Raw genomic sequence first — 15,390 nt, forward strand, 5'->3', positions numbered from 1 at the left:
TCAATAGTGCAGAGGTTGAGGAACCTGATCTAACCAACCAGGTGGCCCCATCCCCCCTTCCAGGAACAGGATAGCAGCTATCCTGGAGGGTATGGGGGGTTCTGAGAAGAAACCACAACTAGCACTAACTTAAAAGGTTAGTGCTAATTTAGTTTTCTTACGACACTTAAACAGAAAAACAGGACTAAACTGTGGCATGCAACATGCGGCTCCGCTTGTGCAGAGCACCAAAACCACTGACCCCTCCAGTGACTCTTCTGGTTACAAACTCTGACCCATCCTTGCCAAGACCATCTATGGTTAACTCCAGCCCAGACCCCTTGGAGACCATTCCATTACGCTGCTGTCCGGAGGAGACTCATGTGTCCTCTGATGCATTTCTTTGCTGAAGCAAGTTCAATAAACCTAAGTTTTTATTATTTTCTTGTACAGCCATATTCCTGTTTCCAGTTGGCGTGGAATACAAAAAACTCCATTGAGAGTGCCTTAGACACAAAGGTGTCCTGCTTGTAAAATTAGGGGAAGGATTTTCAGCAAATGACATGGGCCGTGAGACAAAAATGGTTTTGGCCAAGTGGAGGTGAAGGAAAGCGGTATCAGAGAGACAAAAAATACTAGGGACCAAGGAAGGGAGGCACAGAATTAGAGACAGCAAGCAATCCTGAGTGTGTGAAACACAGGATTCAGGCCGGGAAGGATGCTCCATACAGGCAGGAAGGGGCTCATCCTGTAGCTGTTAAAACCCATCCCTGGGGCAGTGGCCGTCCTGGTGCATCAGCAGAGGAAGATGTTGCCCAGGTGTTAATTATATAACCTGGAACCCTGCAGACCTCGATTCACCAAGAACGCTTCATCTCCTCACCCTGGGTCTTGCAGATTTTTCTCGGGGGCAGTCGAGTGGGGGGGGGTGTCTAACGCCCGCCTCCCGCCCCCCGCAACTCCCCAGCACCCAGAAAGGCCCGGGGAGCGCACTGGCCTGGGGACTGCCTTGTGGAGCAGCAAGGAAAGCGATTCTCAGGGCTTCATTCTGAGCGGTCTTTTCTGGAGACGCTGCACAGTAAAAGGACCCGGTTTCCTCTGCCGGAAAAGCCCCGTCCCATTGTCTTTCCCATCCCGTCCATCTTTCGCTCCTTCATTTGCCAAACGCCCCCACGAGCCCGCTGGTTCCCTTCGGCGCAACTGCTCCTCAACACCTCCAAGTGTCTGACTACCGGCTAGAGGCGACTACCGGCTAGAGGCGCCGGTAACAGACCCGGCGACACGCTTATAAACTGCCCACCGTCGCTGTGGCCGTCACAAAGACGGACACGACCAGCCTCCCTTTTCCAGCGCGTCTTTCCCTCAACCCCGCCAGTTCGGAAACGGCCCCGGGATTCCGGTGGGGGGCCGCGTCCCGCCCGCCACCCGTGGGGCCCGCCTCACGGTCAGATCGCACGTGAGGGGCCGGGGCCGCCGGGGGCGAAGACGCGGCAGTCCGGACCCCGGAAGCCGCCACCGCCTCTGGGATGGCGCGGTGGTTAGGACTCGCGCGAAAGAATCTCGCAGCTACCACCTCCCGGGAGGCCGGAAGGGGCGGGCCCTACGTGTGTCCCGCGCGCGCCCGAGCGCGGAGGAGGAGTCTCGGTCGTCACTTCCGCGCGCCGGGCGGCAGGTGGTCAGAGCGGGGAGCTGACCGGCGCCTCAGAACCATGACCGAGGCTGACGGGCTGCGGCAGCGCCGGCCCCTGCGGCCGCAGGTGGTCACGGACGACAACCGGACACCGGAGGCCAAGGGCGGCAGGTAGGCCTGGCCTGGAGCGGGGCTGTGCCCCCAAGGCGGCGACAGCAGCTGGCGCCTCATTTAGTCCTCGGCAGCCTTGCTTCGCGGGTGGAAGCGGGCTCTCGCCGCGCGGTGCACCTGAGGCCCTTCGGCCCCGCCGCTGCGTCATTGCCCGGCCCCAGAGCCCCCCGGCCTCGGCCCTGCGGCACTTTGCCGCAGGGGCGTCCGCGGAGCCGCTTCCGCACCTGCCCTTCTCGGAAAGAGCGGGAAGCAGAAGGGACGTCGTTGGGCAGTTTCTGTGAGGGTCCAGCCTTGCACGTTTTCCCGGTAGGGACGGACATGCATAGGGCTCCGGCGACGTTGGTGCCTGATAAAGGGTATATCAGATCTTCTCCCAACTTCGCTTCTTCTAACCTGCCCGAGTGTAAATATACATTGCTTTGTTAGCTAGAAACTGAAGCATAAGCCTTTAAAGTTCTGAAAATTCTCCTCTTAACTTTGTGCCCCGAGGGGCATAACTTTAGGTTTTTAAGAACTAAGAGGCCCCACATAGACCCAGGTTCAAAGTTTGGAACTGATTGACTTATATGTTGATGGTAATATTGGGATATTTTTTGCCGTGCCATTGGGTGTGGTACATACTGAATGCAGCACAGTTTTTGCTGAGAGAGACTGAATTTATTCCCTGATGCTAATGAAAGGAAGGAGTGTTTGGTCTCTAAAAATCCACGATTTTCGGAGAAGACTTTTTCACTAGCAAGAGTCCTGGGACCAGTGGAAAGGTTGGGAATACACTCCTCTTTGTGGGGTGACCGGCCATTCTGCTTTGCTCTGGATTCTAGGGTGTGGGACTTTGAATGCTGACCGCAGGCAGACCACGACAAGTCGGTCACCCTTTTGACTCTGGATGTTGTGAGATCATCTGCTGATGACTTAGGAGCCTTCAGAGCAGACAGGCTGGTACTAGCAGTGCTGTGCAACCGTGCCCACTCGTTGCCGCACACTTGTGCCCAGGAGACCGGTGGGCAGCCGGCCTGGGTCTGCTATGAGGCACAGGGCATTGAGCACCCAAGGGCAGTAGTTGGATGGGCCCAACTCTTAGCTGGGCCCTGTAGGCCCCAGGGCAGGGGGCAGAGTTAATTGTTTTTCAGTTTCTCTGGGATTTCCTCCTTAATGGCAGGGTTACTTTGTGTTCCAAAGTCCTCACCTGTTGCTAGTCTTCCCCTGGGTGCCTTTTGCTCTCTGTTGATTTAAGACATTTTCTTGGCTTTCCTGTGTTTCCCCTTCTCTACTTTGATCCTCTTCTGGGTCTTTGTAAGTCTGTTTCCTGTCACCCACCTTCCTTCTTATGTGTATATTGTGATTCTTTAGCTTTTTCTTATTTTTATCATTCAGTTTTCTAGTTTTCATTTCTTTTGTAGTGGTTTCTAGTAGTTCATCTGATTGTCATCTTGATTACCTTAAAATTTGAGGGTTCAATCTAAGACAAGAAAGTATTATGTATAATGAGTGAAGGAAAGGAATCTGAAGGAAATAGAAATGTGATGGCTATATAGTAAACTTTAGATGTGCTGAACTTTAGAATAAAGAAAGGGCAATTTACAGAAGCAGGAAATTTGCTTCAGTTTACAGAAGTAGGACAATAGATTTTAGTGGATGGGACACTGAATGATACCTTGCCCAGTCTCCTGGCTTCTGGCATGAGTGGTGGCATTAGCTCTGTTTTACTGGTGAGGCCATTGAAGTCTTTGTGAGTGACATGGTTTTTGTAAAGTTACAGAGGAATGGAGTCGCAAGAGACAGGAACACAAATGAAGGACAGAATTGGCTTCTGGACAATGGGAAGTGTATTTTTAAAATCAGGCTTTGGAGATAATGTTCTACTTCAAAGTTGTTGAGTGTCTGCATCTAAACAGTAATCTTTTTTTGGCCGTGGCATGCAGGATCTTAGTTCCTTGTCCAGGGATTGAACCTGTGCCCCCTGAAGTGGAATTGCAGAGTGTTAACCACTGGACCACCAGGGAAGTCCCCAGTCCAGGTTTCTAATGATTGTCATTTGGCATCAGTTTCCCCACAGGTTTAAGAAGTTTATTGACAGAGTGATTGTAACCCAGAAAGGATTCCTTCCCTTTGGGAACATAGTTCTGTCTGAGAGGCGAGAACAACTGTTTAATGTCCATGTGTACTTGTTTAGGAGTGAAGAGTTGAAAAGTTACCAGCTTCTTTTTCAATAAGCTTCCAAAGGGTTTCAGACTAATTAAAAATCTCTCGTAGGTCCATTTTCCTTTTTAAGACTGAAGCATAAGGGAGGCAGTGGGGAGAGACAGCTGGGGCTGTTGTAATTCATGAGGTTGTGGGGAGCCAGGATTCCACAGTTTTCTCAGCCCTTCCCCTGGGTGTGTATTTTCAAATTGCTCTTTTACCATGTTTTCAATTTGGTGTCAGTGCTAAAACAATGCCTGCAGTCTCGGAGCCCTGGTTTAAAGGACTGGAAAGTGAACCAATGCAGGGCGTGGTCACTTGAAAGGACTGGGCCATTGTGCGTGAGTCTCAGGTTCCAGGGATCACCTCAGCACCCAGGGTTCCGGTCTCTCGTGGATTTGGGCTTGAAATCACAGGTCTGTGTTGATCTCATGGAGCGTGTGGGTGGGGACTTCAGTTTGTTCCTCGAGGCCTTGATGTCTTGTGTGCAGAAGCTATTAGGGGACACCCTTCGCCACATTTTGCCCCAGTAAATCCCATTTAACAGGATTTTGTAAGTTGTGACTGAGCCGTTGGTAGTTGTCAGATTCTGTGCATCCCAGGCATGGCTCTGAGGGTGCAGGTGTAGAGATGGCTTCCAGGTGTAGGGGTTGGGGCAAGCAAGCTGACCTCCCGGATGGCACCTGGGAGGGAGGGGGCTGGCCTTCCGGGGTGTGTCAGCACAGACTGAAGAGAGTAGGATGGGCCTGTGCAGCACTTTGTTGGTGAAGATGGTTTGGATAAATGAAGGGTCCTTCAGATGAGTGGACATAGTGCAGGTGTGCAGGGCTTCCCATGTGGCTCAAGTGGTGAAGAATAATCCACCAGCTAGTGTAGGAGACGCAGGCAGGAGACGCGGGCTCGAGCCTTGTGTTGGGAAGATTCCCCTGGAGGAGGAAATGGCAACCCACTCCAATATTCTTGCCTGGAGAATCCTGTGGATAGAGGGGCCTGGCGGGCTACAGTCCCTGAGGTTGCATAGAGTCAGACACGACTTCGCAATGGAGCACAGTGCAGTGTGTGGTCGGGCAGTTACAGAGCAGACGCAGAACTATAGTTGACTCTGAGTTCACAGGAGCCAGCAGTGAGATGGGCCGGCCAAAAAAGTTTATGAACCTTGGGCTACAATAATCGTGCTCCCAGAGCCTGGGTCAGGAGCTCTCTGACCTCACCTCCAGGAGCTGTGCACCTGCCAGTTACAGACTCAGTGCCCAGGGTCGTGTGGCTCTCACCTGTGCCTGGAGCTCGTTGAGTCCTGTTTCCTCGGTTGCGTGGCTCTGCCCAGTTGCTTCTCCTGAAATCTCTGTGCAGAGTCCGTGGGCTTCAAACCCTCCCCACCCTCTGCCAATCTGAGGCACTGCTCCTCTCTGTGCTGGTTGCTGCTTGTCTGGCCTTGCCCACCCCAGGCTGCATGGAGGGCAGGCACTTGACTGCTCTGCTTTCGGGGTGAGCTGCCTGCGGCACTTGCGCAGGTGGTCACGGAGTGCTTGTGGACTCCCAGGGGATGCCGTCTGATGTGGCAGTCACTTGGCCGCATGTAACTAGTTAAATCTAAATTAATTAAAATGAACCAAAATTAAAAATTCACTTCCTTGTTTGTGTTATGTAGCGGGTTTGGGGGTTGCTGAAGCTGATGAAGGAAACTGATATGGCTGTCAGGTGGCAGGAGCCACCTGAGCTTTGTGGGTGACACTGACAGGTTTGCGTGTGGGGGAGTCTCATAGGGGAGGGGACGAGAGGGGCTTCTGGGTCAAGGTGAGGGTCAGAGAGCTCCAAGGGCAGGAGTTGGGGTAGGAGTGGAGTTCAGTTCAGTTCAGTCACTCAGTCGTGTCTGACTTTTTGCGACCCCCATGGACTGCAGCACGCCAGGCTTCCCTGTCCATCACTGACTCCCAGAGCTTGTTCAAACTCATGTCCATCGAGTTGATGATGCCATCCAACCATCTCATCCTCTGTCGTCCCCTTCACCTCCTGCCTTCAACCTTTCCCAAGGGTCTTTGCCAAGGAGTTAGTTCTTCCCATCAGGTGGCCAAAGTATTGGAGTTTCAGCTACTGCATCAGTCCTTCCAATGAATATTCAGTAGAAGTGGTGAGGCTCTGTTTTATTGAATGGTAGCCACTGTCTGGATGAAGCACAAACTGGAATCAAGATTCCCGGGAGAAATATCAATAACCTCAGATATGCAGATGATTTCACCCTTATGGCAGAAAGCGAAGAAGCACTAAAGAGCCTCTTGATGAAAGTGAAAGAGGAGAGTGAAGAAGTTGGCTTAAAACTCAACATTCAGAAAACTAAGATCATGGCATCTGGTCGCATCACTTCATGGCAAATAGATGGGGAAACAGTGGAAACAGTGACAGACTTTATTTTTGGGGGCTCCAAAATCACTGCAGATGGTGACTGCAGCCATGAAATTAAAAGACGCTTGCTCCTTGGAAGAAAAGTTATGACCAATCTAGATAGCATATTAAAAAGCAGACATTATTTTGTCAACAAAGGTCCGTCTAGTCAAAGCTATGGTTTTTCCAGTAGTCATGTATGGATGTGAGAGCTGGACTATAAAGAAAGCTGAGTGCCGAAGAATTGATGCTTTTGAATTGTGGTGTTGGAGAAGACTCTTGAGAGTCCCTTGGACTGCAAGGAGATCCAACCAGCCCATCCTAAAGGAGATCAATCCTGAATATTCATTGGGAGGACTGATGCTGAAGCTGAAACTGCACTACTTTGGCCACCTGATGTGAAGAATTGACTCATTTGAAAAGACCCTGATGCTGGGAAAGATTGAAGGCAGGAAGAGAAGGGGATGACACAGGATGAGATGGTTGGATGGCATCACCGACTCAATGGACATGAGTTTGAGTAAACCCCGGGAGTTGGTGATGAACAGGGAGGCCTGGCGTGCTGCAGTCCATGGGGTCACAAAGAGTCAGACGTGACTGAGCGACTGAACTGAACCGAGCCACTGTCTGGGGAGGTTTCACCAAGCACATAAAGCAGGCAGGCTCCGAATGGCTAAAAACTTCCGTGTTTGGGCCATTTGTCAAGTTACTGGATATGTAAAGTTGGAGTTTGATGGCCCTGCAGAGCTAGAGTCTCAGCCTGCAGTGAGGAAGTAAACAGCGTGGGGCCAAGCTGCCGGTTCTAAAACCTGACCCTGTACGGAGCTTTCCAGTAGGAACTGGCTGGTGGTCAGCCAGGGTGCTGATGGACTTCTTTCTCTGGAGAGGGGTTGGATCAGGTCAGCAGTGTCCAGCCGCACATCAGGAACAACTGGGGCTTGAGTCTGCCCGGCAGGTTGGAGTGTGTGGACACGAGGCTTTGCTGGAGTTCCGGCCACCTTTCTAGCTGCAAGCAGTCACTTTCTATCCAGGCTGGACTTCTCATTTTCCCTGTCGTAGGAAGGGGCAAGCAGGTCTTCAAGCACGCTGCCACAAGCTCCGAATCACATTCCTAAATTCAGATTTTAAAATATACACTATCACATAGAAAAGGAGAGTTAGAACAGAGTCCAAGTTAGACAGGAAGGACCTGTTTTATGTAGAAATGTGTTTGGCAAGGGAAAGGGACACTTTGGCCAGTGTCACCACTTTTGTTGGTGAGTTTGCACAAGGCAGCTTCCCCCAGGGGCTGCAACTCTCTGCTGGGTGGGCGCGGGCTGATTGCATGAGCCCCCTTGGCAGGACGCCGTCCTTCCTCGTGGGCTCTAAGGGACGGTTTGTGCAGTGCCATGTGGCCCGCCCTTTGGGACTCTACTTTTGAAGGAACCACAGGACCACGTCATTCCTGCCCCAAGCCCTTGCAGACACCCTCTGCCTGTGCAGTCGCCGGCTGTGGTCATCGCACTGACAGATCAGGCACCCAAGGAAGTCCTGAGTGGCGTGTGTCCCAGCCTCTGGACAGGCGGTCACTGACTTTTACTTTGTGGACATCTTTGTGGAGCTGTAATTCGCATATCATCAGTCACCAGTTTAGAATGTCCAGTTCAGGGATTTTTAGCTTATATAGAGAGATTTGCTAAAGGGACAAATCACCACAGTCTAAGTGAAGAACATTCTCATCACCGTTGACATCTTTTTGAGTTGGGGTACATAACGAAAAAGGAACCTCCTTAGAGTGCATACGGTTCAGCAATGTTTACTGTTGGGCAACCACCACTCTTGTCTAGTTTCAAAACTTGTCCTCGTCCCATGAAACTGCTTGTTGCCATTAAGTAACCCCTTCTCATCTCCCCTCCCAACAAGTGTCCCTTAGTAGGTGAGTGGAAAACTTCTGTGTTGTTGAGTGATGGAAGGCACGACAGGAAGTGCTGCCTTGGGCTTCTTCTGGGGTGAAGCGGGACACGTGGTGCTGAGCACAGGCTCACAGGGGCCACACTGGGTGTTTGTCTTCACCCCAGAATCCCCCAGGAGAGCAGACATGGTCAGCTTGTGCAGCGTGTTTGAAACCTGACTCTGGGCTCCGGGTCCAGGCATCTCCTCCTGTCCTCGGCAGGAGGTGTTAGTGGTGACCCTCGGTCCCATCCTTCTGGCAGCGGACTGCCCACCCCCGGCCCACACATTTCTGCATTCTCAATTGAAACTGTTGTCAAAAAGCAAATGAAACATTGCCCTTAGTTTGTCAGGTGTGAGTCCTAACTTTTTTCAAGTCAGCTTTTTTGGATAGAAAAAGATTTTCCACTTTAGGAGCTCAGGATTTTAATTTGCTCTAAGTTACTCTTCGGAGAAGGCAATGGCACCCCACTCCAGTACTCTTGCCTGGAGAATCCCAGGGACGGGGGAGCCTGGTGGGCTGCCGTCTATGGGGTCGCACAGAGTCGGACATGACAGAAGCGACTTAGCAGCAGCAGCAGCAGCAAGTTACTCTTGGTTTCAGGTGTTAGTGAATCTGAACATCCTGATGCAGGCAAATAGTGATCCCGGCAGTTTATTTCTGAGCCGGAGGCTTCACGTGCTGCCTGGCCCACGAGTGAGTGAGGTCGTTTGTGAGGGTTGTTGGGGGGTGTTTCAGCCCCGGTGGTCATTTGTCCACACACTCTGCTTGAGGTCCCAGGCCACTGCCAGGTCTCCCCATGGCTTTTGAAGGGGTGGTCTGGAGGTGTGGCTTTGCAGGTTCTCCAGTGTCTGGAAATGGTTGGGTTTGGACCTTCAGGATGTTCTGCCTCTGTTTCCTTTGTGGATGTGTCTCTGATCCTTGCTGCTCTGAGCCTCGGTGGTCAGAGGTGGAGACGAGGGCGGCTCCTTCCCACAGCTTCACTCACACCTCTGTCACTTTGTGCTCATTGGTTCTTTGAGTTTACTGGCTTTTAGCATCTGCTGGAGGATCCAGGATACCGCTCATCAGACTACCTGGGAGGTAACTGTTGAGTGTTCCATACCCCAGAAGATTAAAAAAAGAACAAGGGCATGATTGCCATCCTAGCAAACAGTGCTGACCTTTAGTCACCACCACGGAGGTGGTGCCCTCGAAAGGGGCAGGCCGGGTGGGAGGGCTGCCCCTGCCCAGAGGGCTGAGGGTGCAGCCAGTCGGTCTGAGCCCCGCGGATGCCTTCATGTGCTTTGTGTCTGGCAGCTCCTTTAGCGGCAGAGTATTCCGAGCCACCTTCCTCATGCTGGCAGCCTTCCTCACCATCCCCCTGCTTGGCGCCCTGGTGCTGCTGGACTCGCCTATAGACCCGGAGCCTCTCAGGTGAGTAGCCGCGCAGCTCGGGCAGGGTGGGTGGCGCTGCTCGACAAAATTGGGCTGAGAGCTTCTTGGCTAATAAATCAACCTGCTCTGCAGGGTGGGTTATGCCGAGCAGGAGAGAGCGTGAGCTCGTTAGTGCCTGTGGTCCGTGTTGAATCAGGTGTTACACAACATGTGCCCAGTGTTATGCATGCTACTCTTTCAAAAACAGAACTGTGCAAACCAACATTAAAAACTAGAAAAATCCCAAACAAGAGAAGCTTAAGTGTTAGAGGTGATTAACCTGAATTCATTTGAAGTGTTGAGAGCACAGACACACAAACGAAGGTTAAGTTCAAGTTGCCATGTTTAAATTTTTTAAGTAGCTGCTTTTTAAAAATTATTGATAAGTGCTATTTGGCAGTCACAACTATGTTTCCTGAAGTAAGGATTTACTTACTTCAGTAGTAGTTGATTTTTAATAAACCTTGTATAATAATTACTGTTCTATTTTTCCTAAATTACCCTTCATCAGTGGGGATATGTAGGTAATGGAGTCCATCATAACTTGAAAAACTAGTGTGCACCTCAGGTCTCGTGAAGGTATTCACATTTGTAGTTACAGTCACGCAGAGCCAGGCTCCTCTTGATGTGATTGTTCATGACGTCAAGGGCTGTGCAGTCTGGTTTCCCCTCAGAGCTGCTCAGGGTGGTGAAGCTGCCTGAAGTTTGCTGTGAGTTCATGTAAAGTTGAAAAGTTCAGATAAGAACCCTGTCTCAGCATAGAGGGAAGCTAACAGGTGTAACTGAATGATGTGTTGTTTTCTGAGTGAGAGTGGAGGCTTCACAGTGGGCAGTGTGTTGGGCGTCCTCTCTCTGAAGGTCTCCCTCCTGCCAGCCCCCCTCACTGTGTAGAAGGAGGTGGCTAAACTGGCCTCAAATGCAGACTGCCTGGGCCTTTCTGCTAATCCAGTGTGCCAGGTGGGAGTGAGATTTGTGTCCAAAGCTGGGGGTTGAAACCTGGGCTGGAGAGCTGGCCATGGAGAGTGAGGTGGTGGGGAGCAGGTGGACATACGGCTTCTAAGGGGACCCAAGACCTTTGATCTCAGTAGAGGTCGTTAATCGTGCCAAGAGTGGTGAAGAAATTCAGGGGAAAGGTAATGTGACGTCCCGGCAGCCCGGAGAGGAGCCAGGTCAGGAAGGCTTTGAGGCTGTGCAGAACGAGCCTTGTCGGTGGAGTAGATGTGCCTGGTGAGGAGAAACCCATAGAAACCGGTGTGGCTGATGGGTCTCTCCTGGGCTCAGAGTTGGGGAATGACTGGCTCCCGCTTTGGGGGTGTGGGCCCCCGAAGCCAGAACGAAGGCAGAAGACGCAGACAGTGAGAACGGGAATGAACTGAGGTTTGGGGAATAGTACTGGTAACAACAGCAAAAAGGTCTTCTGTGAAACTCTGATCAGAGCAGAAAGAGCAAGGAAAGGGGCGGACACTGCCTGGGATGAGCGGTGCCGGCTCCATGCTGGCGGCTCAGCTCAGGGGGTGCCTGGGGGCTCTGCCTTCAGGAGACCCAGGAAATCAGCGGACAGACAGACCTGGAGGGCCCAGGACTGGGGGAGACCCTCCCAGGTGGCTGGTTATGCAGATGGTGGCAGCCTTTTAGCGAGCAGAGTCACCAGGGAGGCCGCCAGGCTTGGCCAGACCGTGCTGTGCACAGCAGCCTTCTTTTCCTCGTTAGGAAGAGCTGGGGCTGGTGGACATGACACCTGTGATGTCCTGATTCCTGGAGGGTGTTGCCCAGCATCTGTTGGGACACATGGGTTCCCAGAGGTGGGATCACAGCAGTGTCATCAGGCGTGGATGACGTGGGCTCAGGAATATCCGCTTGGTGGATATTCCCTCCTTACCACAGGGGAGTGTCCACCTGTGGAGCCAGAGAGTTGGAATGGGGGCGGGGGGAGGGGCACTCTACAGGTTTCCTGAGCATCTGTGAGGAGCCCGGGCTGTCTCCCTGCCTGAGGGTCGGGGGCATGGGCCACCATCCTGCTCCCTCCCCCACAGGTCTCCTGGGCCTTGCCCAAGTTTTATTTCTGTGTATTTCTGTTTGCCCCTCACATCCCTGACTACCCATAGCACTTTGTTGCTGCTTTTTATTTATTATCTTTGAGTTTTACAGTTTTACCCTGTTAATAAAATGCAAATTTTTGACAGTTAACGGTAATAGCTTTCAGTTGCTAGAAGAGTTACTGTCCCTGTTGGTTTTTAAAATCATAGGCACACAGGAAGCTTGGGGCTGGTACACTGGAATGACCCAGAGGGATGGTATGGGGAGGGAGGAGAGAGGGGGGTTCAGGATTAGGAACATGTGTACACCCGTGGCGGATTCATGTTGATGTATGGCAAAACCAATACAATATTGTAAAGTAAAAAAAAATAAAAAAATAAAAACAAACAAAAAAAATAAATCACAGGCACAAAATCTCTTCTCTACAACACTACTGTGTCTTTTATGTTAAATTTTACAGTAACTGAAATATGTTTTAAATATGACAGAAACGGTCCTGTCTTTTCATGAAAACTCATGTTTCTGTTCCTTTCTGGATGGAAACCCAGTCCTTCCCCAGAGTGGGCAGTGGAGGCCGCAGTGACCGCTGCTGAGTCAAGGCCACTGGCCATGTCCTGGCCCCATGCTTGTGAGACATACTCACAGCTGGTGGGGACATTTTTATCAGTTTGATTTCAGAAGAAAGATTAAAGAATGACCCTAATCAGATAGAAAGAACCATGGGGAGAAACAGGAGAAAACCGGAAACTGAGCATAGGTGGTGACTGAGTTTAGGAGAGTCAGCAGGAGTGAGCGCCTGTGCTGCCGTCCCTGGTGCCTTTCTTCCGGGCCGCTGCATTTTCTCCTGTGTTTTTCCATCTCCCCTTGGGGGCAGGGACAGTGCACCACCCTGACTAGTTTGATGCTGCAGCCCTTCGAGGCCTTCCTGAGTGCAGGGAATCTGGCAGCGCCCACGGGGATGGCGGGGAGGCTGGGACTCGGGGAGCGCCCCCCCCGCCCCACCGCTCCATGTGCTTGTCCATTGTCGTCTGCACACGTCCCTGCCCCTCCGAAGGTGTGACCTTCCTGCACAGAGCTTGAACCCAAGTGTGTTGCAGGTCCCAGTCCTACTCTCCCCCTCTGGAAATAAAGCTCTTTAGTGGAACCACGAGTGTGCTTTTGAAGAGCAGTTAGGAAGCTGTATTTGTGAGACAGGGCCAAGGGTGGAGGGGAAGGTTTAGTCCCAGGGGAGTTGTGCTGAGCCCTGAGTAGGGGCGGCAGCAAGTAAAGAGCTTTGTTTGGAGGGGGTGGGGATGGAGAGCTCCCAGACCGCCAGCCCCACCCTCCCCTTGGTTCTCCTCCTGGGTGGGTGGGGTGGGTGTGGTGCGGGGGGAGGAGTGACACGTGGGAACTCCCCTCCTCTGCTCCCTCCCTCCCTGGGAGCCTCCTGGGGGCCGGCGTTCAGGATACAGTAGTGAGAACCCAGCAAGTCAGTGAGAACCCAGCAAGTTGGGGGCACAGGCAGCTGACAGAGGAGTGAGGAGTTGACGATGCAAACACAGTGGTGTGGGATCTGGGCTTCTGGGGACAGTGCTGCGTGTTGCATTACGTGGTCAGAGCAGGCTTCACTGAGGAGGTGATGGGAGGAGGCAGCAGGTTTAAAATGGGAGATGCCCAGGGCCCTTGGTGACCGGCTGGGAGAGCAGTGCGAGGGGAGGCTGTGGCTGGACTGTTGGGTGAGGAGTTCGTGGGAGACTTTGGCTCTGGGGAGAGGGCCCGTTTGCAGGTATTGAGGGGTGGACACCCTTGATCTGTGTCTCACAGAGTGCAGGTGGGCTGCTGGGTCACAAGCAGACTTGGGGGATGAGGGAGGAAGTGGGGAGGGAAGATGGTGGCGTGGCCCTGGGTGGCAACAGTTGCTGACGGTTTGGGAGAAGCAGCGTGTTTGCCTGTGGATGGAGGAGACGGGAGAGCTCCTGGGCACTTCTGCGTGAGCCTGGGGCGGGGGTGAGGGTCCAGGCCACAGTGGGGTTGCGCCTGTGTGGGCGCAGGGGGGTGGCCCCAGGCCCAGCTGTCTTCTGTTCTCTCCATGGAGCAGGAAGCAAGGCCGTCCCTGTGAAACGTCCTCTGCGCTCTCTGTCTCGGTTGGGCCTGGATGGCCGGGCAGCCAGTGGCAGAATAAATGCCAGGCTTTGTGAGCTGGAGGGTAAAGTTTGTTGGATGGGTTGGGGAGGCCCGGCACCCTGGGCCTCAGGTGACAGGAGAGTGTTTTTGCGTCAGCCACATTGACGCCTTCAGTTTTCTTCTGTGCTGTGACCTTTCCTGATATCCTGGGAGGTTTTTTCTTTTAACTAGTGCTTCTGGCAACTAAGGATATTATTGTAATGTGTGCCCTTTGTCAAAGAATGGGGAATTATGCATGTAGGTCCTTGCAGGTACCTGCTTCAGTAAATACTTTCTTCATATATTTTTATAGACAAATCCCTATAATTGCATTATTTTACAGCTTCAAAGAACCCCCTCTCTTCCTTGGTGTGCTGCAACCAAACACGAAGTTACAACAGGCGGAAAGGCTATTTGAAAATCAGCTTGTTGGGCCAGAGTCCATAGCAAATATTGGGGGTAAGTAGACCCCTGGGACTTGGCGCTGTCTGCCGCCTGAGCGGGGTTCTGTGGGGACAGTGCCAAGGGGAGTCCTGGGCAGCCTTCTTGGCTGCGATTGTGCCTGTTTGTCTAGCAGATGCCGAGGGAGCCTCTTGCCTCTCTGAGTTGCAGGCTGTTTTAGTGCTGGGTGATTTTGAGTTCCTGTCTGACAAGCTGTATTCTGCTCAGACTGTTGGACCCTTTAAAATGAAAGGAGAAAGGAAAAACGTGAACACTGGTGTTTTAGCTCATTTGTCACAATTGGGTAGGTGTTACTTGATGTAGCACAGGTTGTCTTTGTGTAGATTTCATTTTTGACAAGAATTGGAACTGTTCTCAGTATTTCCACTTTTTTTAATGGTCATCTTGGTGGGTACATTTAAGGGTAACCATCTGCTTTAGACTTGCCCGAACCTCCAGACTAGAACAGGGTCTAATTCTTGAGTCTGTAGAAACCTGGAACAAGCCTTTCCTGTCTGTTAGAATTTAGCTTAGGAGTCAAAAGATACGGTTAGTGAAGAGGTTGGCGAGGATTGAGACGTGAGGATTTCCTGCAACTTGTTACCTGAGCTTGCTGGCCATCACCCCAGAGCGTGGTGGAACGGCCATGGGTGACTGCCATGCTTCCGTTTCCTTCTGAAGGCCTGTCAGGCCCGCGCCCCCACCTCCGAAGCTATGAACCAGCCTGCCTTTCCCAGCCTTGCTCTTTGGCTGGCCTGAGGACTGGGTGTTTCTGTAGTTGGTTGTTGCTTTTGTCTGGCAGAGTCAGAATTGCTCAAGAGAGATGGGCATTTTGTGATTGAGCTTTGTGTTTCTCTTAAAAAGACATTGCTGTTTATTAATTTCAAAAATTTTGTGGTTTTGGTTAAGAAATCTAGTACTGACATTTAAAATTGGAATTTTGAGGAGTCCCAGTGATTCCCCCCCACCTCAGATCTCCCAGAGAATGCTTTTTTTTTTGTCTTTTCCATTGGGCCTGATGCCTTATCTTGCTCTGTCATCACACCTCCTTTTCTCTCTTTTCTCTGCTTGTCCTTTGGTGACA

General features: G+C 51.8%; 1 protein-coding gene across 5 annotated transcripts in view; it reads left to right on the forward strand.

Annotated features, from left to right (window-relative positions):
* The first annotated feature begins 1,637 nt into the window (after positions 1–1,637).
* Positions 1,638–15,390, forward strand: part of APMAP (adipocyte plasma membrane associated protein) — a 30,378-nt gene continuing 16,625 nt past the window's right edge. For 3 of the 5 annotated variants that reach the window (XR_015138748.1, XM_086331183.1, XM_086331181.1), the window contains exons 1-3: positions 1,638–1,780; positions 9,570–9,686; positions 14,209–14,324. Coding sequence is in view for 1 of the 5 variants with exons in the window: in XM_086331181.1 (XP_086187307.1) it covers positions 1,689–1,780; positions 9,570–9,686; positions 14,209–14,324 (325 nt within the window). In the remaining 4 variants the exon portion in view is untranslated. The remainder of the gene's footprint in view (positions 1,781–9,569; positions 9,687–14,208; positions 14,325–15,390) is intronic. The other 2 variants (XM_086331184.1, XM_086331182.1) reach the window with 1 other exon arrangement.

This window comes from Bos grunniens, chromosome 13 (genome assembly GCF_055505025.1).
Source record: "Bos grunniens cultivar Pamir isolate PY7600 chromosome 13, Bosgru_T2T1.0, whole genome shotgun sequence".
Lineage (NCBI taxonomy): Eukaryota > Metazoa > Chordata > Mammalia > Artiodactyla > Bovidae > Bos > Bos grunniens.